This window comes from Etheostoma cragini, chromosome 8 (genome assembly GCF_013103735.1).
Source record: "Etheostoma cragini isolate CJK2018 chromosome 8, CSU_Ecrag_1.0, whole genome shotgun sequence".
Taxonomy (NCBI): domain Eukaryota; kingdom Metazoa; phylum Chordata; class Actinopteri; order Perciformes; family Percidae; genus Etheostoma; species Etheostoma cragini.
Genome location: NC_048414.1, coordinates 7,004,331 through 7,030,869, shown reverse-complemented (window position 1 = coordinate 7,030,869; position 26,539 = coordinate 7,004,331). Strand labels below are relative to the sequence as shown.

Sequence of the window (26,539 nt, the reverse complement as noted above, 5' to 3'; positions counted from 1 at the left end):
GCTCCGCCAGACAGTGCAAGCAGACATGTGTCTCTGCTGACTGCAGATGAGATGGAGTGTTTACTGACACAGGGAGCATCGGCTGCACGTGCTCCTCCACATCTTCACTCCTCAGTGCACTTAGTTGGAGGCTCTTTAGCTGGTCTGTACCCGGGCAGCCTTCGTGGCGAGGCATGGAGGTGCCTCATTTTATTTCATCAGGCATTTTGGAGTGTTGTTGAAAATACACCATCAGTAGTGACCAGTATTTCTCTTTGATAATTTAGTTTCAGTGTTAAGCAAAGTAGAGACTTTTTCCTGTGCCACAATACAGTTTTGTGCTGTCTGCAATGCACCAGCATCTACTGTTGAATACAATTACAAAGGCAGCTACACAAATGAGTCACATTAAGCTGAATACCAATTAGCAGTATGTGTCAGCTTTAATAGAGGTGTGCCAATCATAATAAGGAAACTTGAGAGGGACAAAGAGGCCGAATAATATCTGTACACAGAAAAACTAAACTACCTGAAAGGAACATGCATCGTCTCACTTAATCACTTGAATCAACATCTCAGTACCGCCAGAGTATGAGCTTCATCAAAACTATATTCACTGCAAAGCTTTAACATTTTCAGGTGTTTCTGTTATTTTGTCCACCACCTGTATCTCAGGGGAAGGTTGATTGTCCTAGTCGCATGTTGCCATAGAAACCAGAGGTTGCTCCCTACAGTCCATTCGTCCTTTTTGCACCACCCTTCAATTGATTGGTTTAAGCAACTATTCATCCATCCTGCCTCTCTGTTGATCAATGACGCTGGTGAGGTGTCATCAAAACAAGGCCATTTTGAGTTATGTTGCCATAGAAACGCTTGCTGACCACCCTTCGTGTTCATGCATTCTTTATATGCCATCCATCCATCCATTGCTTCCTTTTGCAAAATAAAAAAAAAAGAAGGTGGTGACAAGCATAATGTAAGTCATCCACCTGTCAATCACTCTCGCACTTGGATTACACAACCACCGTGGGGAGATTATCTCCATGAATCCTTTAATCTCATTTCTACTTATCTGCGTCAATTGTCACAAGAGATCCTTCTGTGTGCATGTTGTATGTGCATCTTTTCAATTGGTATTCACTTTGTCACAGTTTGTCTGTTCTTTGTCACTTACTGAATTCCCACTAGCATGTTGCTGAGGTTGCTCTTGATGAAATTGTCTTTTATTTGTAATATAAAAAAGTAGTAAAGTTTAAGTTGTCAAATTGTAATGCTATGGTTCTTGTTCAAAAAAGAATAAAGAAAACATTGATATCAAACAGATTTCAGGAGAAACTATCACTAATTGAAAAAAAACTAAAAACTTTATCTTAGCTGAACTTTATTTTTTAAGGTTATTATTTGGCCATTTTTAGGCCATTTTAAATGACAGGACAGCTGAAGTTATGAAAGGGGAAAGAGAGTCTGATTATTGGACAACACTATTATTGTCATCCTTTTCAGTCAGAGGCTCCAATTTCTTTCTTTTTTTATATCCTGAACGCCATCGCTCCCATCAAAAATGAAATGCATCATGGGATAACGTTGATCATTCCTATTAGGTATTAGATGAAATCTGCTCAGCCCTCTTGTTTGGATGATTGGGTGGATTTCATTCCAGTGAATACACCACACCACAAATGTTCTCTTGGACAGGACATTTGCTAACGTGTCCTTTTTATTTTGATGATAGATCTGGCTCTCAAAATGCTACTTTTTCAAAATGTGACTAAAATGTGAATTTCCTAGTTTAAAGCAGATACTCTCTCAGACTGGGATGTGGATTTAACATTGTGATTTCTGTCTCCACAGGGAAACGAGTTAAGAAAGATCCTCCTCACACGCTACTATGGAAATCAAAAGCTTCTTTCCAAGTCAGAGCTTGGGAGTGGAAACAGCTCACCTGGCGGTTTTGTCAAGCCGTCATCCGGAGGTACTGAGAACCCCAAATAAACCCAGTAGATACTGCAATAAGTACTCACTGCCGAGGAAACATCAGCAGCAGCTAACATGACAGCTTCTTAGGAGAAGTGCTGCTTGACAATTGCTGGCAGATTTTGAATGTGGCTAAATGGATTTCTAAAGCCCAGTGCTTTAGGAATTTCTTTAGACGTGTGTGTGTGTGTGTGTGTGTGTGTGTGTGTGTGTGTGTGTGTGTGTGTGTGTGAATAAGTAAAGAATAAAAGTTGATCAATAAAGTGTCAAATTATGTTTAGAGCACAATCATGTTTAATGTTAATAATCAATCTTTGCAGGTGGTTCTCCGATGTTAGACTCTGACAAGCCAGGTAACAGTTTGGTGGAGATCCAGTGTCTCTTGGACAACGTAGGGACATCAGAGCTGGTGATCGACCTCATTGTCAACACCAAGAACGACCGTGTGTTTGAGGAGAGCATCCAGCTGGGCATTGCCCTTCTCCAGGGCGGAAACACACAGATACAGGTGGGCGCTTAAATCCTTTTGTTTCCATTCACATTGATCAGCTAAAACCCAGAACATACACACTCACATATTTGGATTTATGTTGATTACCAATCTGCCTTCCACCCAGAACTCCTTCTATAACCAACTCCACATGCAGAAGAAGTCAGAGAAGTTCTTCAAGGTTTTCTACGACCGCATGCGTTTGGCCCAACAGGAGATCCGGGCCACCGTGTCCGTCAACATGTTTGAGCTCAGCTGTAGAAAAAGAGAGGATGACAGTGATGTCACTAGCATCAGGTTAAAGAAAGGTACGGTCGAGTAATGATGCATGTTAACCTTTAAATTATAGCCAACACATCATGACTCCTTGTCTTCGCTCTTGAGTGTGGCCAAAACAAATTTGTCACATCTGCTGTCTGGAACATGCAGCAAACCGAAACCAAAATAATGCCAGATGTACCTGGAGATGAGCATTAAAAAGTAGAAATACTCTGTGGTCATGTCTTGAGCACAGCCACACATTTCCATAGAAACGGACCTGGAATGAGTGAAAAGCCACAAAATAGGATTAAATACAAACTTGATAACCTTAATGCTTTTACAGTATGTGTGGTCTCCAAGTGCAGCTCGAGTCTGACTTAAAACAATAGTGGAGGATAAATCCAGGATGATCTATGTTGCAGACTGTTGTTCTCAGTTCCAGCAGTCACATGTCAGAGGCCATGTGATGGCCCACATCACAAACTGTGTGCTGTGTGCAAAATGCTGTGTTTTAGGGTCAGACTCAAGGCTTCATATGAGGGAGGACATGAGAGGGCAGCTAAAGGAGGCCTCCTCGGTCACCTCAAAGGCCTTCTGTGCCTTTAGAAAGGAGCTGGATCCCGACCTCGAAGGCCTTGGCCAGAACAGTGAAATAGTCGGGACAGACGAGGTTTTAGACGAAACTCAAATGAGCCCAGCCATCACCATCATGAAGCCAATCCTACGTTTTCTGCAGCTACTCTGTGAGAACCACAATACAGAACTGCAGGTACTTGCCTCTTGTTTGACTGAGAACCTTGAAGTTTAACGTCTCTTAAATTGTCTGCTGATTGACTGTTTATTTTTGTTTGTGTTCTGAATCTAGAACTTTCTGCGCAACCAAGGAAACAAGACAAACTACAATTTGGTGTGTGAGACTCTTCAGTTCTTGGACTGTATTTGTGGAAGCACAACTGGAGGCCTTGGGCTGCTTGGCCTTTACATCAATGAGAATAATGTGGACCTGGTTCGCCAAACCCTGGAAACCATTACAGAGTACTGCCAGGGACCCTGCCATGAAAACCAGGTAATTGGAGGATTGGTTAGTTTAGAGTTGATGGTGTAGTTTATTAGTTTACTTTACTTTTGAACACCAATGCGTTGGCTGGCATTCCCACATACAGTATTGTATACCAGTTGTGGTTTACTACACTCTAGTTTTCTCTGTGTGTTTGTCGGGCACAGACACATCTTCTGATTTTAGTTTTTTGTCTAATGTGCATTCACTCTAGCTATGCCCATCTTATTTTTCCAGAGCTGCATAGCCAAGCACGAGTCAAATGGCATTGACATTATCATAGCACTGATTGTCAACTCCATCAACCCCCTGGGAAAGCATCGGCTGGATCTCGTGCTGGTGCTCAAGGTGAGCATCATGCGCCTCTGAAAGCCCTGAGGGGCTGCTCGCTATGACGCACAGCCATTGAACGCATTTACAATAACAATGTTGTGCTTTATAGTAATAATTACCTATGGTAGTTGAGACTGTGAACAAGATAACTGGAGGTAGTTTGACCAAATCCCCAGTGTTTAAAAGATCAATATGTCTAAAAAATAAAAAGCCTGTATTAATGGCTCAATGGAGAATGTTTTTCTTAAGAGCAAGTGTTGCACACCTCCTGTTTTACTTGTAATGTTTGTTGGCTACACATAATGTCTAGCTTATAGACCACAGAGGATTTTAATCTTACAACTCAACATTAACATTCAAATGGGTTGATTTCTGCTGAAAATCTCATACATCAACTCATTCATTCCTGAAATAGTAAACACATGTTAAAGCTCATAGGTGAACCCTTATGTTTTAGAACAATGCCTCCAAACTACTATTGGCTATTATGGAGAGCCGCCATGACAGCGAGAACGCAGAGAAGATTCTCTATAAGATGAGACCCACCGAACTGGTAAGTGTGTTTCGGACTCATCATGTGTACGTACATGTAAATACATAGCTAGATCCCATGTAAAACTTTTTACTTTTCAAGTAACTGTAAGTAGCAGTAAGTTTTCATAACGTTTGTGCATCAGGTGGATGTAATGAAGGAAGCCTACGCCCAGGGTCTGGAGAGTGATGAGGACGAGGACAGTGTTGGAGACCAGATCAAGCCCAGAGACGTCGGACACAACATTTACATCCTGGCCCACCAGGTAAGGAAAATGCCTGAGCTTGTTTTTGTCTGTGACAGAGGCTTTACTGCATTTCCTCTCTCTTTGTCTGTCTGACCTTCTGCAACCTCAGGAGCGTGTGCGTGTGCGTGTGCGTGCGCGTGCGCGTGCGCGTGTGTGTGCTCCTGTTTGAGCGCATCCTCTGCACTAAATGATGGAAGACTGCTCTACTGTGAACAAATCGCTCTGCCAGTCTTCTAAAATTAGCTTTCAGGATGTGACACTGGTTTGCAGACAGGTATGCTGTAGGTGTTCACTGAAGCAGCACTAGTCACTGTATTACTAAACAAATGGGCTTTGCCTCGTCCAGGGTATCAGCAGTAAAGAATTTAGACGGGTGTGTTGTGCCACTGAGAAAGTAATTTTTGTGTGTGTGCGCGCGTGTGTGCGTGTGTATGTACTGTGTCTGCCTTTCTCTATAGTTTATGTCAGTTGGAGAGGTCAGACCAAGTCGAATGGGTTTTCACTTCTGCCTCTTTAGAGCCAAGTGTCAGACAGGGTATATTTGTCCAACCAGTAGACTAGTTTCATCATGACATGAAAGGGATTTTTTTTTTACTGTTGGACTGCTGCTGTTGTTTTGTTTTTTTGACCTCAAACACACACACACACACACATACACACAAACGCATGCAGTGCGCTGGCTTCAAGGTTTTCCCTGGTTGTCTGTCTACTAATGGGAGTAGTGGAACATGGCTTAGGTTCATCCAGAGACTTAGACATCAGCTTATCCAGAATCGTCCTGTCATTTTCTCCTCAGGGCAGCTGTCATTCAATGTATTTGGTGTGTGAAATAAAAAATGATAATGAGTAAATAAACAGGAGTAAATGATAAACGGTAGTTCATAGAAATGCATAAACTAAACTACTGTACGTGATGTCATGTAAGTAAGAAAAATAAAATGAAGTTTGGATCCTAGCTGGCCCGACACAATAAGATCCTGCATCAGAGCCTGAGGACAGGGTTGGGGTTGGTGCCGGTGTCAGGGATGGACCCCGACAACGAGACGGATGACGCCCTCCATTACTATGCTAATCACACAGCTCAGATAGAGGTAAACCTCATCTTCACTTCAACCATTTAACCTCCATATCTCTAAAACGTTTGTTACCAAGCACATCACTTTCTGTGTCTCCAATAAAAAAAAATATATATTTAATTAAGATTTAATGGATATCTATTTGCCAGATTGTGCGTCACGACCGCACCATGGAGAAGATAGTGTTTCCAGTCCCTAACATCTGCGAGTACCTCACCGAGGAGTCCAAGGTGCGTGTGTTTACCACCACTGAAAGAGACGACCAGGGCAGCAAGGTTAACGACTTCTTTCAGCAGTTTGACAACCTCTACAACGAGATGAGTTGGCAGAAGAAGATCCGCAGTAAGTTTTTACATTCTGGATCTAGCTTTTGCTAAACTAATGAGGGTAGGAGCAAGAGCAGGGCTGCATGATGGTAAATCATGCTTCTCATCCAGTTCCTGGTTATTGGTATTTCCAGAATAAATGGAAGGGCCTGAAGAAACGTTGTGTGTTTGTGTGCTGAGTTTGTGTGCCTTATACTTCCTGTTCTATTTGTGCAGAAAATAAGGCTCTGTTCTGGTTCTCACGCCACATCTCTCTTTGGGGGAGCATCTCCTTCTACCTGGCCTGTTTGCTCAACATTGCTGTGGCTGTATTCTACCCCTTTGGTGATGATGGAGATGAGGGTAAGAATTTCAACAAAAAAAGAAATGTCTTTAAAGCCTTCAAGTTTCTTGCGTCATCACACACAGGCCAATACATAGGCCTTTTTTACAGAAGACCTTTTTTTTGCCAGTAGGAAAAGACCAGGTGTAAATAACATGGCTTATGAACGAATTCAGCTGCTTCTGTTTCATGGTGCTGGGACATTGGCTCACTTTCATGACTTACTGGGACACATGGATAGAACAGAGACATTGTTAATATTAGGAACTGTGCTTCCCCCACCATGAACCGTCTAATAATCTGAAGTGAAAAGACCTATTGTTTTTCGGGACTTTATTAGCGCCTGAGCGCCGACAGCGGTGAAGGCCCTATTGAAATTGAAGGAATTCTTCCTTCCTTTCCTTTCCTTTCTTCCACAAAATTAATTTGCCTTTTTGAGGGGCTTAACATATTCAAAAACACACCAAAATTGGCAGTTGCTTCAAGCCTAGTGAAAATGTACATATTTGAAAGGAACATGCCATCATTTGTTGAAAAAGGGCTTATCACTGTCTCCCCTAGCTGTAGATAGGTGGGCCATAGCATTTTTTGTCTCAGTGCTGCATTGTTTTAGTCCGGTGCAACACCGGTAGCGCCGCCACTAGTTAGTTTAGCATAGTGAATGGAATCCTATGTTGCCGGTTAGCATGTTGTGAGTAAAAGTTAGCCAACGAGAAGCAACAACAACAACCTAATTAATTATTGCGGCTTGCGTAGTCACAACAAGTACAAATAGCAATGCAGATTAAGACTAGACAATTTCCTAGGCAGATATTGACTTGGGACTATATTGGGTGGAAGCACAGCCGAAGCACTGCTACATACATGGGCGCAGAGATCACGCAGCACCTTAAACTACCCCAGGCGTACAAATAGCTCATTGGAGCAATACCCTAAACCCAACAAGAAGTCTACCATTTTTTATTGAAAGTTCAAAATAAATGCGGTTTGGGCCATTTCCACATGTCGTACTTTAACAAACTCTTCCTGTAGATTTCATCCTATCAACTTCAAATTTGGTCTGTACCATTTTAACATTGTACAGATGAAAATGTATCAAAAGAAAAAATATTCGTAGTAGGGCATGGCCGTGGCGTAGCGGCCATTTTGTGGGGTTTGCCATCGAAACAGGAAGTGGGTGTGACATGAGGGGAGATATTTCAATTGGCTCGAAACATTTCAGGATTGCTTAAGTGGCCAACCCTGAGCACATAGAAATGCCGATGTTTGTTTAATCAAAGTCATAGCGCCCCCTAGTGGCAACAGGAAGTAGACCTAAAAGTCTAGGTGCTATACTTTATCAAACTCCAACAAGAGATCAGATCAGATCAGATAATCAGATTGACTTCAAATTTGTGATTTATGTGTCATCTAAAGACGTTAATGATGAAAAGTTCCAACGGCGTTTGGTGTGAGGTGTCATTGAACTCAGCAGATAGTTCCATCTTCATTGTTGATGGTTTGGCAAAGTAGAGGGTGTCAATTGTTTCTCCCATCCCAAGCCCACCGAAAGAATACCAAATCTCATCCCGCTCCCGTTTAGGTTGTCTAAGCAAGTGATCAGACTCTGTTGTCACCCTGTAGCATGTTTTTTTTTTTTAATTTGAGTCTGGAGAGAGACTGGATTAGTATCTTACCTTCTATCCAATGTCTCCTCTGTCGCTGATTTTTAAAATAGTATCCAGCATTGTTGTTGTTTCTGCACCTTTTCCACGTCTTATTCCATCCACGTCATGAATGGACTCGACTCATCCGACTACTACCTAACTAGTATTAAGCTTCATGGTTTTAAACAGTTGGATATCACAGCACTTAGTTTCCCCAGGTGGCGTAGCAACAACGCAGGAGTTTCTGTTTTGCCGGGTAAACGAATTCAGACGAACCAAAGATGGCGATCTTTTACTGCATTTTGCAGTTGAGTCAACCACACACACAGGCCTATTATAGCCTTAACTTCCCCTTGTCCCTATAATTTGATAATGACACTGTGTAGTTTCTAAAACAAAATGCCTCAAAAATCTTCAGACTCCTTCCGGCTCCCGCTCCCTCCCATTGATTTCAATGCTCTGTCCGTCCCTATTACGTTACCAACAGTGAGATTGACTACCATACTGCGGGACTCCTGAAAAATTGTCCCTCTCTAACGCAGAGGCGCTAGGGCCAGTCCAGCGCGTTTGCAGGTTTAATTTTATTGTGCTTTAACTCTCCTGTGTTTATATAAAGGCACTACACTCCCTTAGTCTACCCTAACTGTTATGTTCCCTTATTTGCCTGAGACTTCTGGTCAGGACAGTGTATGCTTGCAATGTAATCTGAACTTTCCCTCTCTCTCTCTAGTTGCACCTGTTGAGGTGGGACAACTTAGACTTTAATCATTGTTATTGGTATGTTAAGATCAGTAACCTCATATGATTCCCTGCGTAGCTCCGCCCAACTTAACCCAAAAGACTTATCAGTCAGGTTAACTGTGTGAGAGTGCAGAGTATTTCAGAAAACATACTTTACTTCCTACTCTCCCAGTTCCCACATTTATCTGCAATACAGTGAGATCAGGTTTTGGTAAATGAATCACATTGGCTGCCATATCAGTCACATAGTATGGGGTTTTAAAGCTCTTACAGATGAGAGAACATTTGTTTTGTTGATCTTCATAGTGTGATCAAATGGTTTTTTTTCTTAGTCTTTATGTCATCTCCCATCTTTTCCGCTCTTTAGTCAATAAATCATCAGGACACTGGTTTACAGTGCATGCTGAAGAAGCTGCTCTAAGTGATGAAGTTGAGGGTCCCTATGGACCTCTGTTTGACATTTTAAAGTGTTGCCTCTGATTGTATTCTGCTAAATTAAGCTCTTAGCTCAGTTGAATAATTCATAAGAGAAATGCCACTCCGTTTCAGAGCAGTGATGTGCGGTACCTTGATTTATACTTATTTTTCTGCCCAGGCACCTTGTCCCGGTTCTGGAGTATCTCACTGTGGGTGGCATTGGGGGTGTTCACCGCATTACTTCCTGTTTTACCCAAGCCGTGGGGCATCCTGTTCTTCCTGGTCTCCCTCATTCTACGTGCCATCTACACTATGGGCCTCGGCCCTGCTCTGTTGTTGCTGGGTGCTGTCAATGTAAGTAATGGAAGATTTGAGCCATTGTTACTGGGGAACATATATGTTCTTGCCTTCTCACACATGAAAGCTTTTGACACCTTTTTATTTTTTTAAGTCCCTAAGCCTTGTTTTCTTCTCTTTCAGCTGTTCAACAAGATAGTCTTTCTTGTCAGTTTTGTGGGCAACCAGGGGACATTCACTCGAGGCTACAAAGCAGTAGTTATGGACATGCTCTTTATCTACCATTTGGGCTACGCCATCATCTGCGTCCTGGGCCTCTTTGTGCATGAGTTTTTCTACAGCTTTTTGGTAAGAAATGTCTCTCTCAGTTTAAATATATTGTGACTTATTGATCAGTGTTGCACTTTAGAGATTAATAGTCTCATTGGGAAAGAACAATTATTCAAAATTAATCAATTTGCTTATGTTAATCTCCCACCCACAGTTGTTTGACCTGGTGATCCGAGAAGAGACACTGCTCAACGTAATAAAGAGTGTGACGAGGAATGGCCGCTCTATTATTCTGACAGCTGTTTTGGCCATCTTCCTCGTCTATTTCTTCTCTATCATCGGCTTTCTCTTCCTCAAGGACGACTTTCGCATGGAGGTGGACCGCCTTCATTATGCCCCAGGTCTGTTAAAACTGTCTTCAATATAGTTTTACTGCACCGTGCAAAGTGAACAGACCAGACCCTGGGCCCTATTTTAACAATCTAAGCTCACGGCATGAAGCGCATGGGGCAGCTGTGCTTTAGGACGTGTACAAACTGCAGGTTTGCAGGTTTAACTGCAGGAAAAAGGGTCTGTGCACCAGGCACATGGTTCAAAAGGGTTGTACTTAGTGTTTTCATTAAGTCATAGGTGTGTTTTGAGTGTAACATGCAATAAACCAATAAGTGTGTCATCTCCCATTCCCTTTAAAAGCCAGGCGTGTTTGTATTTTGGCGCATTGCTATAATGATGGTGGATTTGCTGGTTAATATTTTTATTGTTAATCTTTTGCATGTTTGTGTCCTGCTGCACGTCCCTGTGTGTATTTAATTTAATTTAGCTGACGCTTTTATCTAAAGTGACTTTCAATAAGTGCCTTCAACCATGCCAAACTCCAAACAGCAAGAAGCTTGATTCCTGTCAAAAAAAAAACTCATGTAATTACAATGTCCCTGGATTGAGTCTGGGTAGCAAGTTTTTTGCATGTAATTTCCTATCTTTCCCCACTTGTTACATTGCGGGGATACACTGCATTAAATGTCCCTAAAATACTTTGAAAAAAGGACAACTTTTCATGTTTTCCAGACAGAATTATGGCAGTGCTTATGACTTTATACTTACTTTTAGTTACTATGTTTGCTGTTACGACGTGGCTGCTTTGTTGCATTTAACCTTAGTTAAACTTAACTTCTAGGATTGTAAATCCTTGAAGTTAATGAGTTTCAAACCTCGAGCAAAATGAAAGATAAGCCGCCGACTGGGCAGTTCATACAGACGTAATAGCACTGTTGACAATAACTTATGAGCTATCAGGACAATAATCAAAAGGATTCTTTGGTTTAGAATAAATCCATAGTTTTTTTTCTCCCCTTTTTGGATTACAATTTCTTAATACAAACTGTAGGATCAGTGTTTGCTTATGAACATATATCAAACATAAGAAATCATACAATGTGTACCGTATATTGTATATACAAACCCAGGCACATGTTTTGAAAACACTGTGGAGTGTGTGGGTGTGTTAATGAGCTCCAGCACAGTGCTTCAACGGTCAGGAAGACAACCTGCTAGCACGTGTGCACCTGTTGCATAACCTGGTGGCTGCGCCATCCTGTGTTTTGCTGAACAGAGCACAGCAGACACAGCAGAGCAGTTGTGGGTTTATGTAACCAGCTGGGCTCACGCCTGTCAATCTGTTGTTGCTGTGGGGTAAGCTGAGGCACAACCCGAGCTATGTCAAAGCTGAGGAGCACCCTGTCCACTCTGCTGCTGTGACCCCTGCGCCTCGCCTAGCCCCCATGTCCCCTCTTCTTCTGCCTCTTGTCTCCCAGCCCTGCCCTGTGTTGTACCGCCTGTTGGGGAAGAAGGCCCTTTTTGTGACACTCTGGCCCAGGTGTACAGTTCACTTTCCGCTGTGTGCCTGAGCCAGTCACACTCAAGTGCAGCTCCTCTGCTGCTCAGGGCTTTGCTGATGTGCCAATGATTTGCACAGGTTGTTTCAGCAACACTTCCCCGCCCACCCAGCAGATGCTGCCTCAGTTTACATAACGTCTGACCATATCCTTTCTGATTTGATGAGAATAAGCTGGAAGGAGTTTTAATGCCAGAGCTTTAATCATCTTTTTCCATTTGTAAGTTATCTGTGCTGTTGTCAATAATCAGTTTCACATAATCTCCCCTCATTCTCTTTCTGTTTTTGGAAAAGGAAAAGGGGATTTAATTAAGAATGGAGTTGCTGACTCATGTTTGACAGAGGCATGTCCCTTTTCACCACCTAAATCTGACCCTGGTGAGTTCTGATTGAATTATTTATTTATTTTTTTTATCAATTAATGCATTTCATTTTATTATTTATTTATTTTCTACCAATTACCAACTGCTGAGTTGACAAGTTTTAAGATTTTGTAGTTCGCCTGGAATGTGGGGGTGTATGCTAATCGCTTCCTGAAAAGTTACTCACAAACAAACACATATACTGGAACATGCACACACTCACACAGGCAAACTCTTTTTCACACACACACACACACACACACACACACACAGACTGATGCATGCAGACAAAGAAACTTGATGAGGCAGAGGGGTGACTCACACACTTGTGTTCCTGCATCTCCCTCGATCACCTGCACTACACACACGATCTTATCCATATCCTTCACCCTCTCTTTCTCCTTAGCAGTCAGCCATTTTGCCATTTTATATATGTACATTTTACATCAGATATTCTTGTTTTTTTCATTTGTTTCATTCTCACATGTGAGGGAGTTAAAAGTATCCATTTGCTCTTTAGTCGCACCATTATTGGCTGTTTTCATGATGACTTGTTTGACATTAGCTGAGTAATTTTTTTGAATTAGTTCGGACTGTAATTTTCTGAAATTGAACATGAGACTCATAGTTCCATTTTATTTAATTCATTCCAGTTAAATTCAGATTGATTTAATAGTCATCGCTAATTAGACATCAATTCAAATGACGAACGATAAAAAGGAGAAGCTACTGCTAAGAAGAAAAAAACGAATGTGGATATTTAGAAGCCGATACTGCACATGTAACCTTGTGTCTACTGTTTTAATGCTTTTTTCTTTTGGTTTATGTGTATCTGGTCATAGACGATGGGACAGAGCGGGTGTGCGACACTCTGCTTATGTGTATAATCACAGTGTTGAACCAGGGACTACGTAATGGAGGAGGTGTGGGAGACATTCTCAGGAGACCCTCCAAAGAGGTTAGACGGCCTCAAAATGAACATGAATTGTGTTCACTTATTACATAATTTTTTTTATAAATAAATGGCATTTGTGCTGCATTAGTTTCTAAGATTAAACAAATTGATCATTGTTAAATGTTAAATGATGCATTTTCTCCATATAACACCTGTAACTGGACCACCTAGGAGCCACTGTTTGCAGCCAGAGTGGTTTACGACCTCTTGTTCTTCTTCGTCGTTATCATCATCGTTCTTAACCTCATCTTTGGTGTTATCATCGACACCTTCGCTGACTTGAGAAGTGAGAAACAAAGAAAGGAGGAGATCCTGAAAACCACCTGTTTCATCTGTGGTGTGTACAGCTCTGTGGTTCACCCAATGCTACAAATGACAGTGAATTGAGAAGACCGTGTATTTGGAAGAACTTGTGTTAAATAGAGCTTATTTCTTTTAGGGTTGGAGAGGGACAAGTTTGACAACAAGACGGTGTCCTTTGAGGAGCACATCAAATCCGAACACAACATGTGGCATTACCTTTACTTCCTGGTTCTGGTGAGGGTGAAAGATCCAACCGAGTACACCGGCCCCGAGAGCTATGTGGCCCAGATGATTGTGGTAAGGAGAGCAAACATACGTACATACAAGACACACGCAGGAAATAACGGTGGCCGACGGGGGCAAACGCCCTTCAACTTAACAAAACACATGCCAATGTACAAGATGCAAGCAAATTAAGAAAACATCTTCATTAATTTGACAACACATGTGCAGTATTTAGAAAACAAGTGCAGCCTTTACTTCTGTGACGACCGTGCGTCACTTTGTAACACATGTTATAATGCTCGCCTAGCTGCTACTATGCCACAACCTCATACTCTGCTTCTGACTGGCTGGCAGGGCTTACCTAGCTACTGAGCATGTGCGACTCTAAACAAAGATGGATAGAAGTGAGATGCCTCACTCTATAGCTAAAACAGAGAGCTCAACACACATGGTGAAAAGAGGAGCTGCAGCAATGTGCAGTACAACAAAAATATGGTGTTTTTTGAAAATTAAACCATGTAAACCTATTCTGGTTACGACCTCTAAATACAATTGAGCGTGATATTGAGCATAATATCAGAATTTTAATTCATAGTAAAAACAAGATGATTTTTATTCAATACATTAAGCTGGGTGACCGCTTGGTGAGTTCTTTTGTTTGAAAGAGAGAGGAGGGCTGAAACAGTTTTGTGTTCCCTTTTGTGATCAGTTATTACTAAAACTTTATTTTGAGTGTCTGTAGCATAGTCAACCACGAAGAATTTATTTTATTTTATGTTTGACGTAATAAATCTTGCATTATATGAATAAAACATGAGGCTCTCCGCGAGTTCTTTTTCGTTTTTTCACATATGTTTCACAATCCTTCTCCAAAAGACGACAAAGGATAAGAAAATGAGTGAAGGAGTTGCCTTCACAGCACTGGACATTTTGGTTTTTTTAAAAGTACCCAAGCCACATACATTTTGTTTATTATTCCAGAAACATTTGGACAAACAACCATATTCATTTCACCCCCTAATTCATATTTTGCTGGTGAGCCGTACCAGACAGCATACAGATGTCACAGTGTTGAAGTCTTACAGATTTGCAGCTTTCCTCAGTTTGCAGACTTGCACAGTGTGCTAGAGAAGCGTGAGCCTCTACAGAAGACGAGTGATCGAAAAATGAGACTGAGCCTCTAGGCCTGTGCCAAGCATCCCAATTTATTCTCCTTCCCTGTTGCTGCTGGAAAGAGATGAGGCTCCGTGCTCAGGTAATCTTCACTATGCTGAGCTCCTAACCAGCTGGGACACAGTGTGGTTAAATAGTAATTAAACCCAGTCCAGCTCTATTATCATCAATGCACCAACTTGCTGCATTGACACACAGACAAGAAGTTGAAGGATGTAAGGGCAACTTAAGGTGTTGCCGTTAGGTTAATGGATTCAAATGAAGCCCGGAGCACAATGGCACAGTTTGTGATTAACATTTGGCCATGATGGGCATAAGAATGGTTGCATTATAATGAACAATTTGCATTACAAACAGGTGACAGACATTGAATTAATATGCATCAGCAGGTCTTCCAACAGGTCGACTCTCTAATGCGAGGCCAAGGTATCGCTGTGTGATAAAGTAATGATGACTCAGGAATTTATACTAACACCTCCTAACATGCTGCAGAGAAGTAACCCACGGGGAAAAAAACAAAAACTGCTTTTGCAGTTCCATTTTGTTACTTCACGTTACACTGGTGTTTTTATGAAAAAGTACATTATTTCCTGTTTCTCATTAAATGGGTGGCATCGTTTTAAATATTTAGTTTTACTCAATAACATTAAATATTCATAGGGAACTATAAAGCTAGAGTCTTCAAACTAGCAAAAAACGCTCCAACTGTGGCTGACCGACTGACTTACTTTTTGTTCATCTAGGACCTCATAACTCAAAAGAAGAAGCTGATTGAGAAAATTAATCTTCAGGGTTTTTCAAATAAAACTTTCAGTGCCTCTCTTGTTAGCAAATGTTGGAGTGAACACAACTTCACCTATTCTGTTAATAACAAAGGGAGGTAGACGTCCTAAAGGGTCAAACCTCCAACAAAACTTAATACTATTAACGTAATAATATTAACTTTATTGTCAACTAACATGGATTGGCTCGTGGCCTTCATCAAGGTCAACATGTGACTTTACGAATACCTTTTATATGTGATGGGTATAGACAAAAATGTTTTTTAAAGTTAACTACCAATCATAAACCCAGCAACCATTAGGGTTTGGCCCCTTTTACTGACCAAAAGTCAGGATATCTTAGTCTTTGCTGCTTTGTTGTTGTTGTTTTTTTGTTTTTGTTTTTTTAATAGAGATAAAATTATTAAGTCTGTCTCTGGTTAATCAGCCAACTTAATGGAAGTCCCAACTCATAGAGAAAAACATGCACAATGACAAAGTTTTTTTTTTTTTTTATATGTGCAAAAGGTGATCCAAGGAAGTATGATTCTCAATTGCCAGAGTCCGTCAGCTCACACCCAGTAAATTACTCTGCTTGAGAGAGAGCAAAGGTGCACTGACAGAAACCGTAATGGAAAAATAGCTGAATGAGAAAGTATCAGAGTCTGTGTTGTTAGTCTCTGCAGGAGCCTGCTCCATCTGCCCAGAGTTTGACTTGATGTTTAGGTAGGGATAAGTGTGTGCGTTTAAGGAGGGGGGATGTTTGCAGTTTAGGGCTCCGCTTGTTAAGCTCCCTCTTTATACTAATCTCCTTCACTGTAGTTTGGAAGGCCGACAACTCAACATGATGCTACTGGACTAATAAAAACTCTGCCCTCTACTCTTCCCCCCCACCACACACACACACAGACAGACTCATAATGAGTGCATCTGGTTGGGTGGAATAGAGTGATGTGGTGCCAAGCTAAAGAGTAGGATCGTGTTACACTGCGTGTCTGTTCTGTTTCTGTTCTGATGGTGTGTTGTTCATGTGGATGGGAATTTCTGTGTGGGTGTTTGTGTGTAAAATTATGACAACGACTACAGGCCTATCAGGTACTGCAGCAGCCACAACGCTGTTACATAACCCATCTCAAGTGGCCCACTAATAGCTCAGCCCTGCTTGGCACGTGCTCTCCTGTCCCTTTCTCTCTCTAACAGACAGAGTCACCATCACATCACCAATCCTTCATTTACTTTTAGTGTGTGTGTGTGTGTGTGTGTGTGTGTGTGTGTGTGTGTGTGTGTGTGTGTGTGTGTGTGTGTGTGTGTGTGTGTGTGTGTGTGTGTGTGTGTGTGTGTGTGTGTGTGTGTGTGTGTGTGTGTGCGTGCGTGCGTGGACTGCTTCTATCTTACATTATTATTAATATTCTTATTATTTTTTTCCTGACCAAAGTGAGCTAAATAACATTACATTATTATTGACAAAACCCAAAATGCGGAGAGCTAAAGCTATGTTTAGCCAAAAATCCCAATAAGAATCGTCAACGTTTGTGTTAGGTTTAGATATTCCGCCAAAGCTAAATTAAGAGTTTGAGAAGTTTTAAAGAAAACACTATATAGACAACCCTTTTTAGCACATCTAGATTAATTAATTAAATAAGTTGAGTGTTATTGTCGCATACCTGGAAAATTGATCAAAGTAATGCTATAGAGCATTAGCTCTCATCTAAAAAACTCAAATATATAGTGATGGCTTTAAAAAAGTTTAAGACATTTCCAAAAAGAAGTAGTTGTTGTAATAGTAGTAGTTAAGACAAATAGCAACTACAACAGAAGCGCTAATTTATTTTTCAGTGCGTGTACGTGGTGAAACACACCAGCGCTATGGCGACAGCAGCAGAGTGAGAAGCACATGAATGTCCGTCTGTAAATTCATGCTCACTGAGGTGTTTAAATGGATCAGTGAAGCAACACTAAAGCCTTGACTTATTCAGACAGCACAGCACAGCTCACAGTGGACTACTGTACAGTCTAATGAACAACAAGATGGGAGCGGGGTAGTTGAGATTCTGTACAGTCACTGCTTAACTTCACATCATTGATTAATTAGAGGTAATGCGTCAAGCACCATTGAGCAATCGTACGTTCAAACAGGATATTGTATTCATCCCTAATAACGTGTCTTAGGTCTCTCTGGATCATTGAAGCCAATCCATCAGTTATGGATGACTTGATGAAACAAGTATCAGATAGTCCTCAGTTTCAGTGACGTTGAAGGTTTGTCTTTGAGCTCACAGAGCCTTCACTGTGTTTTTGAAGCTGTGAGAAAGAAGCTTTTCTTTTTTATTTTATTGGCCCCTTGATGCCTGAGGCCCATATTAGCCCGAGACTCAGGCAAGTGCTTATAGAATGAGCTGTAGCTGTTTGTCTCAGCAGTCATGCATAATCAATATTCTTGTCAGTAAAAAGCAGACAGTGTTGAAAACAGTCAAAATGGAAGTGGAAGTAAATTCCTTCTTTTTTGCAGAGTAATCAGAGTCATATGTACATGTATACATTTACTTGGATACATATGATAACTGTAAAGGGCCAGTGTGGCATCCTAACTGCAAAATCGGTCTTCAATTCAGAAATGTTAAAAGTGGCAGCCATTCCTTTTTTTATTTTTATTTTTTTTAAAGAAGCTTACATAGGTCTGTTGCTCCATCACTGTGAAGAGGGCCTGAATATAACACCTTTTATAACAGTTTTAAAAGAGATTAGCACCTAATCAAATGTGAAAGAAAGAAGAGAGAATTACCTAATTTAAGAAGGGACAAGTACACAGAAAGCCCCTCAGTTAACAGTAATGTTTGTATTTGTAATTAGTAGTTTTCAGTAGTGGTTTTCTTACCTCATTAAATGTCAGAATGTTAACAATTAGCACAGAATGATGCTAAATGTTCCATGCTAAATGTGAGACTGTTGACAGTAGCACGTTTGCATGTTAAGCTCAAAGCACAGCTGAGCCTGACAAAGTGCAGCTGAAGCTGATGGATTGTGAGCTGAATGTAAAAGTTTTAAATGTACAATTTAGACCAAATGAATGAAAGTTGAGTCAAATGGGTACAATATTTGCTAGTTTTTCTTTAACCTCAAATAACTGTTAAAAACATTGCTTTACGTGCCACGCATTTTATGGTCGAAAGCACAATGTCACTTCAAGCAAAGGTTTGTCAGTGCTAGTGACTAATGTTATAATGATTAGAAGTTTTTGCTTTTTAACTTAGTTTCTTGTTTAATGAATAACACAGCTGGAGTGAGTTTAGGTTTGGAGCACCAGTGCTGTGATATGTCATGGCCATTAATGTCGCACTTATCAAAGTGTGTTAACTCATTAGTTAACTCATTAGTTAACTAAACAAAAACAAAAAATCCACGCACCCCACCTTCCTCTCCACCCTCACCGTCTCCTCATGTCCTCTTCTCTGTCCTCAGCGTCTCAGACACTGATCAGGTTTTTTATACTTGTAGTCTAATCTTATATAAGAGGGGGTGGGAGAATACCTCACTCCTCCTACGAGACTGCATGTGGTGCCAGTCAAATCCCACTCTCTGCCCCCTTTTTAAGTCATTTTCATTAGAAGACCTGGCAAAGGAATATTACATAAGATCAGGTGATGGCAGTCTGTCTCTGTGAAACCTATCTCCCTTTAAGAGCATGTGTGTTGTAAAACACACACTCTTCCTCACAGTCTGCTATGTGCATATCCATGCAGATGCACGCCAACAGTACACACACCCACACATGTACAAACACAGACACACTTAAGTCCATTACATAATGCCATAGGTTTGTTTTGCTCACGGTGTTCTCATGGCTGTTTGGCTCTGTCCACTGCACTGGAAAAACAGGATAAACTAATTGTCTCGGTCTTGCGCATACACACACACACACACACACACACACATAACATTACAGTCCCAGTTGTGTTCCCGATGGACGACAGTGACACATTCCCACATCAACAATGTGCTTATGGAGTGGGTGAGAATTGAAATGCAAGTTACTGTTCATTTAGTGTCTAATTGCAATCCAGAGTATCCAAGAGACAGCAGTGCTGCTTATAACATTTTACACTGTCAAGCGCTACACAGCGAGCCGTTTCCAATGTGATGGAATGATTCATGTTAAACCTCCACGCATGTCTCCAATTACCCATACTTCTCTGTTTACTCTCCTCCTGCAGTATGGCTTTAGTTCTGTATTGCTACCGACACGTCTATACAAATCCTCCTTTCCTCTGTCCGTGCCAACATACAGTTGCTGCCATCTCTCTGGCCTACTGAGTCAGCTTTATTTCAGCCTTTTCATGCCTTTCACCCTTTCCACTACTTCTCTCACCTCCCATCTATCCCTCTCTCCTCCCAGGAGAAGAACTTGGAGTGGTTCCCCCGTATGAGAGCCATGTCTCTGGTGAGCAGCGAGGGAGACGGTGAGCAGAATGAGATGCGCTCTCTGCAGGAGAAGCTGGACAGCACAGTCACTCTGGTGTCTCAGCTGTCTGGCCAGCTGGCTGAGCTCAAGGAACAGGTACAGTAGCACTTAAGGCCGTTTTTCCATGCTGTGGTGGGAAAAGCTCTGGTCTGAACACTAAATGCCTGGTGACCAATCTAAAGCAAAATTCTTGATTTCAAGAAGTTTATGTCAAAGTAACATCGTGTTTAGATGATTGAGTTCATAGTCCATGTGCTTTAGTTGGCTATACAGCAATGTGCTATCTGACTTGCTTATACCTGAAAACACAAGCAGGGCAAGAGGATCACACAGAAGGGTCTGTAGTTTCATTTTTCTACCCATCTCTTTACTGCATTCAGTAACCTAGATTCTATCAGACCCTTGATGCTCCTGAACGCAACACTATAGGCAACTATCACATCAGCAATCAACGCGACTGGTTGCAGCCAGTGAGCCTTTGGCTGTCTGGATGACTAGCCCTGCTGCTGCAGTGTGACTGATCACTCTTATCACCTGCCTCCCCTGCATGTGATTCCAGTCACAGGCCTGTCATTGTTCCTCTTCTGCCAGATGTGTGAAAACAGCTCTTAATGGGGAAGGATCACACTTCTATAAAAACAAAAAACAACAACCTCCTGTCAACCTCAGTAAACAGTTCATTCTGTTACATCTCCCTGCTGGTTGGGATCCATTGTGTAACAACCAAGTGTGTGTGGTGTTGAAGTGCCTTTTTGCGAGACACTGGAGCCTTATATCTGAGTCTGTAGTTTTGCTCAAATACAGGCCGTTTATTATTCCAATCTAGCTTTAGAAGTCTACACTAACTAGATTCATGGGGTGAGCAAGGGTGTCACTCCGCCTTCATGATAAACCAAGGTTTTGAGGTGAGTGTGTTCATGCAGGCCGAACCACAACTCTGCAGTCACGAGGGGAAGCCTGCAGGTCTCACACCAGCTCAGAAAGTGCTCCTGCAGCTCCTCCCTCATTACTACCTCTGCTGACCTCGGCACTTTATACTATCACAGCTCAGATTGTGTGTTCGCGCTGCTCTTTGTTTGTTGGGGTTTTAGGGTTCTGCACATTGCACTCTATTTACTTTATTCTGCATTTACAGTTTATGGTTTACAAAACCAGGGTACTTCATTTATGACATTTGACATTAACACTGAAACCACTGCAAATGTGATGGTTTTGAGAAACAGGCCACTTCTGATTCATGAAAATTCCCCACTATACTTATCCAATGTGCAGTTTACAGTTCTGCACAACACATCAAGGTGTCTTTTAATATTGTTACCATAAGACATTTAGTTTCCAGTCATAACAGAGGTTGAACAAAGCGATTCGCATACACCCATGGCAAAAGGAAATATCTCTTTAAGATCTCAGTCCAAGGTTGGGAAAAAAAGGAAAATAATATAAAAGTAATACTCCCAAAAAGTAATTGTTTGCATTGACAGTGCAGTTTGAAATGACTGTGTGAAGCCTTGTTGTGCCATTCAACAGTTCTTGTAACACAGCTAATCGAGATTCATTTCTTAAAGTAATGAGGCAAAGATTAATTTTGTTTTGTCTAAATGAATGTACTCACTCTTAGAGAAGAGATTAGAGCGTCACTTTACCTACACTCCAAGTTCAAATAGATAAACACTCCCGTCTGGAATTTAATTTGTGTGAACATAGTGGGAATATTGTGTTTTGCACAATGAGATGCTCTCTAGAACAATAATGGCACAAAAACAGGTTTTCGTATCATGTGTATTCAACATGCAAAATGTAAAGCCACTCTTGGTTGATGTCTTTTTTTCCTGTCTGTGTCCTCCACAGATGACAGAACAAAGGAAGAACAAGCAGAGGCTTGGCTTCCTGGGTCCTCCTCAGCCAAACCATCACACCTCGGCTTAATGAGGGGCCCAAGGCTCAAACAGGACACTGCAGGTGACGGGACCGGCTAGAAATGCAGATGTACACAAACTCCAGCCTTAAGAACAATAGATGTACCAAGGGTACACTTACAATTAATGATGTCAAAATGTAAGAGGCCAGCCAGTGTTGACACATCATTTTTGACATAGTGCCTTTTCTGTGACAACAATCACTGCATTATGTGATACAAACTGGGCCTCATGGTCTCACTGGGGCCACTAGGAGCATGCTTTACTGCCCATCTGTACACAGCCTCGTACAGAGGAACTCTGCTCTGTGAATGATTGGCCAGGTACGGCACAGTGTGCCAGACAGAGGTCGAGGGGAATGTTAAGGTAAACCTTAACATTCCCACATGACTTTGTGGTTAAGTGCTGTCAAGTCACATCGACTGTCCTCAGTGCTGTTGTGTCATAGAGCGGACAAGAAGGCTGCAAAGTCAATGTTTGGGAAGGGGAAGTGTATGAGTGCGAACACCAAGTATTTACCTCTTTACCTTTTAGATTTCTGAAGCTATTTATCCGGATTATAACTGGAGTATTACGTTTGCATTTTAGAAAAGGAATCATGCTGCCTTACTCATTTACTTCTCTAACCAGTACATTGCAACTGCCGAAAGTGCACTTTTTAAGAAAAAAGGGTAAACCTGGAAGCCTGTAACTGGAAACATTAGTTAGTTATATTATTTGTGCATGCTTTGTGTTGTGTTTATAAATGCATTTGCTGCACCATTTCAGTTGCCTTCTTATAGATTTCTACAGAGTATATAAATAAAAGAAATGTGAAATAGAAATAATGATAACCTGTGCAGAACTTACTTGAAATGTCTTTTATGTCTAAATCTTATATTGGTACATAATGTAATACTGTCTGAAGATGGTAAGCTTACCGTTTTTTTATCACAAATGAAAATCATTGTTTATAGAGATGTCAGCTAATACTGTAATATTTACTGTATCTGCTCAAATCATCTTCTACTGTTTCTTAAAGTTTCATGTTTTTAGTGTTAAGCATCCTCACTAGTCTCTCTTGGCCTGCAACTGATTGTCAAGTCTGACTTTGTGTTTTTAACTTGCACAAATTAACGGCAGATTGCGAGTGCATGCACTCGATGGTAAATGTCCTGTGACACTTTCTGTAGAAACAAAGTCTATAGAAAAATGTGTTTTTATGTGGTTGGATGTCGTAATAAATTTGTAACAAGACTCTTTGGCGTGCTTTGAGTAGGCAACCTTCTAACAGAGTTTTGCCTCAGTCCCTGTTGTTGTTGTTGTTAGGGAAGACTAAACACTACCCCCCAACCCCCGCACCCACCAACACTCAGTTTACTCACACTTGTACTTGTCCATGAAGGGAGCACAGGACCTAGGAAAAGACCTGTCTTCATTCAGAGAGGATCATATTTCAGCTCAGGCAGCAGGGGTAGTCATCAAATATTAAAAGCAAAGTTAACAAAGCCGCTGTTCATGCAATCATTGTCCTGCTTTTGTTAAGCTCATCTTGACATTTAATCCCTGATGAACAGCTGATATGGTGCTAGACCCGACTTAAGAGTTTTGTTTTTACAATAGTCTACTTCACGAGCTTTGCTGTTAACCAAGTTTAATACTTTTTATTATTATTAAATTAAGTGATTAAAATACAGAAATAAGAGAGAGGCATGTTTATCCGCCATTTCCAATCATGGTTACTTGTACTATGGCTAAAATAAATGGATACATGGCAAAAAGTGATGGGTAGTTAAAACGTCCAGCTGCTGCCACTACATGGTAGAAGTACAAATCCAAACTTGAACAGTTTAAACGGACTTAAAAAATGACAGTACAATTGTCTGAAAAATTGTTGGAACAAGATCCACTTTTATATGATAACTATTTTAATATAATAATTTAAAATGAAACATTTGGAACATGACTTGTGGTGTCTATAAACTGGGCACTTTAGGTGGTCTATCTAGAGCTGTGTGAGTACATGAGACAAAAGAAATTGCAAACCGCTGTTCTAGAAGATGTGAAAAAGAAAGCATCTTGAGTTCCAGTCACTGTGTGCCACTGACTCCGAGTGGTTTTCTTTTGCAATGCCCTCATCATCAAGAAATTAAATTTTCTTATAGGTGTGACATATTGGTTATATTTATGCTTGTCATATGCAGATCAGTTCACATTGTGGGTAATGTAGCACTCTGTACTTGTGGAAATGGATGATTCAAAGCTGTGGCTGTTTGGTTTTCTGACTGCTTGTGTTACACATTTTAGATGATAAACGAATCACAGAAATGCCTCAACCTTTATCCAGTCCTGTCATTTACCCTCTACAGAGAAGCCAATCCTTCTTGGCTTCAGTTCGCTGTTTACGCTGGCAGGCCTGCATTTGCTCCTGCTGCCTGTGACAGCCATTAAAATTAGCTCACGCAGTGCCATAATGGTGAGCAGCTGTCACGGCGTAGACAAGAAGGGTAAAGTGCAGAATTACTAGACTGTATTGGACTTATAGAGGGAAGGGAGGGGAGAGGATAATACCAGGGCCAACATAACTGTTTGGCATAAGTCATATTGCCAAAGTGTGATATTAAACAAACATGCATCGCTTCCTAAACACGCCGTTTTATCATCTGGGATTTATTTGATGGTTTTAACCATGGAGAGAAAACGTTTTATCCACCTACCAAAAACACTTAAAATGATTCAGCGCTGAAGCATTTTAATGCACGTGAGCAGTGTATTTTTGTATGACACATTTGGATCAGTCATTTTTGAATCTCTCTGCAAACCACAGTCTAGTCACGTGCTTCGCCTGTGTGTATTCAGTATGGTGAGTGAGAAAACATCCGGAGAAGGTCAATAAATACAAGGCAGTGTCCCAAACACCTCTGCGGCTGGAGGCAGTATTTACCCAGTGTGCATGAGTCAGGCGGTTTGACTTTGTTGCACTGAAAGGACAGGACTAAAAGGAGAGATTCATTTAGATTTCAACTTTGAATTCACACTTAACTGGATATACACGTACTGTACTAGTATCAACATTATTAGCTGCAGTTTGACTTCAGTCTGTTGTTTTCAAAGTTGTGCTGATTTGTGTCAATACACATATTGATCTTCTGTCTCCTGCAGTCTCTTCTACAGACTCACAGCCGCGTCAGTGACCACCGGAATCAGATATCATTTGGTGGGTTTTGCCTTGAGATCAATAATGGACCACACAGAAAGTTGTTACTGACCGAGGAGGAGAGTGGAAGGTCCCTCCTCACTGTCATTTTTTATTTTTATTTTTTATAAATAAATATGCCCCGGTGATGACTGACATGTGACTTCCTGTGTCTGGATTTGAGCCTTTTGTAGTCACATGATGCACCAATAACATCACAACACTGAACAAACACACGGAAGAACTGCGGAGACAGGCCTGTAGATGCAGTACAGTGTGGGCTTCTACAGTAAAACAGTAAAATGCGTCATTAAACAGTTCTTTTTTTATTCTGGTGATTCTCTGCTGATTATTGTGCTTATCAGTGATTACTGATCATCACTGAAAACAAATTGTGATGTTTAAAAACTAAAATTAAATGATGAATGTTATCAAATGTGGTGTCATAAGAGTTACCCTTAAAATAATTGGAAAGTCACATTTGTGTGAATTAAATGTTATGATCACATCGACACCTTTGTCTCTTGGTTATTAGTTATAGTTGTTCATATGAATAACACATTCTGTTATAATATGTATTTCACCATCAATTTTAATGATATGCAGGACTTATGTTTAGGTAGTAAAACGTTCATAGCATGGAGGTTGCCTACAGACTGGTGCAACGGAAGTAACAATATGACCCAGGGGTACATTCACTCACAGATCCTCTATGTTCAAAACTGTCCCTGGATACATTTTAAGACGGTGTTCACCGTTTTTGTGAACGACATGTTTCCTTGGAAGGGTGTGAATGGTGTGCAAACTGTTTCATACTGTCTATGTCCATGTATAAAACAGTTTGCACATATGTGTGCAACAAGCTTAACCCCAAATACGTGAGGTACTGTATGTTGTTTTTTTCTTGTTTGGTGGGTGTGTCAGAGATGTTACCCAATCAGCAGCGATTTGTATGTAAATTTGTAGTAATAAAAAGGCAATGCAACAACGCACACAGCAGGGTGTTCAATGGTCAACTATACTAATACAAATCTTGCGAATGTCCTTAAAAGAGGAAATGCTCTTATTGGCACAAGTTTTCATCCAATTTAAACTTTCTCAAACACCACATCCTTCTGTGAAAAACAAGCAGTATTTTAACCACTCCCCAGTCAACCAACCTTTTTCCCCATCCACAAATAGATGTAACAACACACACTACACTTTCCCCTGGGCACATGGTTCATTTAATTTGAAAACAATATAGACTGTAGATGTAGACTGCTGTCAGCACCGGCGATAAGAGTAAGAATGCAAAAGTCTCTGCATAAGTCAAAGCATTTTAAAAATACAAACCTGCCATGTTGTGGTT

At 41.0% G+C, this 26,539-nt stretch overlaps 1 protein-coding gene across 1 annotated transcript in view; it reads left to right on the top strand.

Annotated features, from left to right (window-relative positions):
* Window positions 1-23,270, top strand: part of itpr2 (inositol 1,4,5-trisphosphate receptor, type 2) — a 59,207-nt gene extending 35,937 nt beyond the window's left edge. Inside the window, exons 38-57 of the mRNA XM_034879379.1 lie at window positions 1,831-1,951; window positions 2,274-2,461; window positions 2,571-2,751; window positions 3,220-3,473; window positions 3,570-3,770; window positions 3,999-4,109; window positions 4,552-4,647; window positions 4,772-4,891; window positions 5,830-5,964; window positions 6,099-6,291; window positions 6,492-6,617; window positions 9,580-9,755; window positions 9,882-10,046; window positions 10,183-10,369; window positions 12,154-12,237; window positions 13,064-13,179; window positions 13,348-13,513; window positions 13,616-13,776; window positions 20,032-20,193; window positions 21,946-23,270. Of these exons, the coding sequence (XP_034735270.1) occupies window positions 1,831-1,951; window positions 2,274-2,461; window positions 2,571-2,751; window positions 3,220-3,473; window positions 3,570-3,770; window positions 3,999-4,109; window positions 4,552-4,647; window positions 4,772-4,891; window positions 5,830-5,964; window positions 6,099-6,291; window positions 6,492-6,617; window positions 9,580-9,755; window positions 9,882-10,046; window positions 10,183-10,369; window positions 12,154-12,237; window positions 13,064-13,179; window positions 13,348-13,513; window positions 13,616-13,776; window positions 20,032-20,193; window positions 21,946-22,023 (3,021 nt within the window). The 3' untranslated portion in view covers window positions 22,024-23,270. The remainder of the gene's footprint in view (window positions 1-1,830; window positions 1,952-2,273; window positions 2,462-2,570; window positions 2,752-3,219; window positions 3,474-3,569; window positions 3,771-3,998; window positions 4,110-4,551; window positions 4,648-4,771; window positions 4,892-5,829; window positions 5,965-6,098; window positions 6,292-6,491; window positions 6,618-9,579; window positions 9,756-9,881; window positions 10,047-10,182; window positions 10,370-12,153; window positions 12,238-13,063; window positions 13,180-13,347; window positions 13,514-13,615; window positions 13,777-20,031; window positions 20,194-21,945) is intronic.
* Window positions 23,271-26,539: the final 3,269 nt, after the last annotated feature.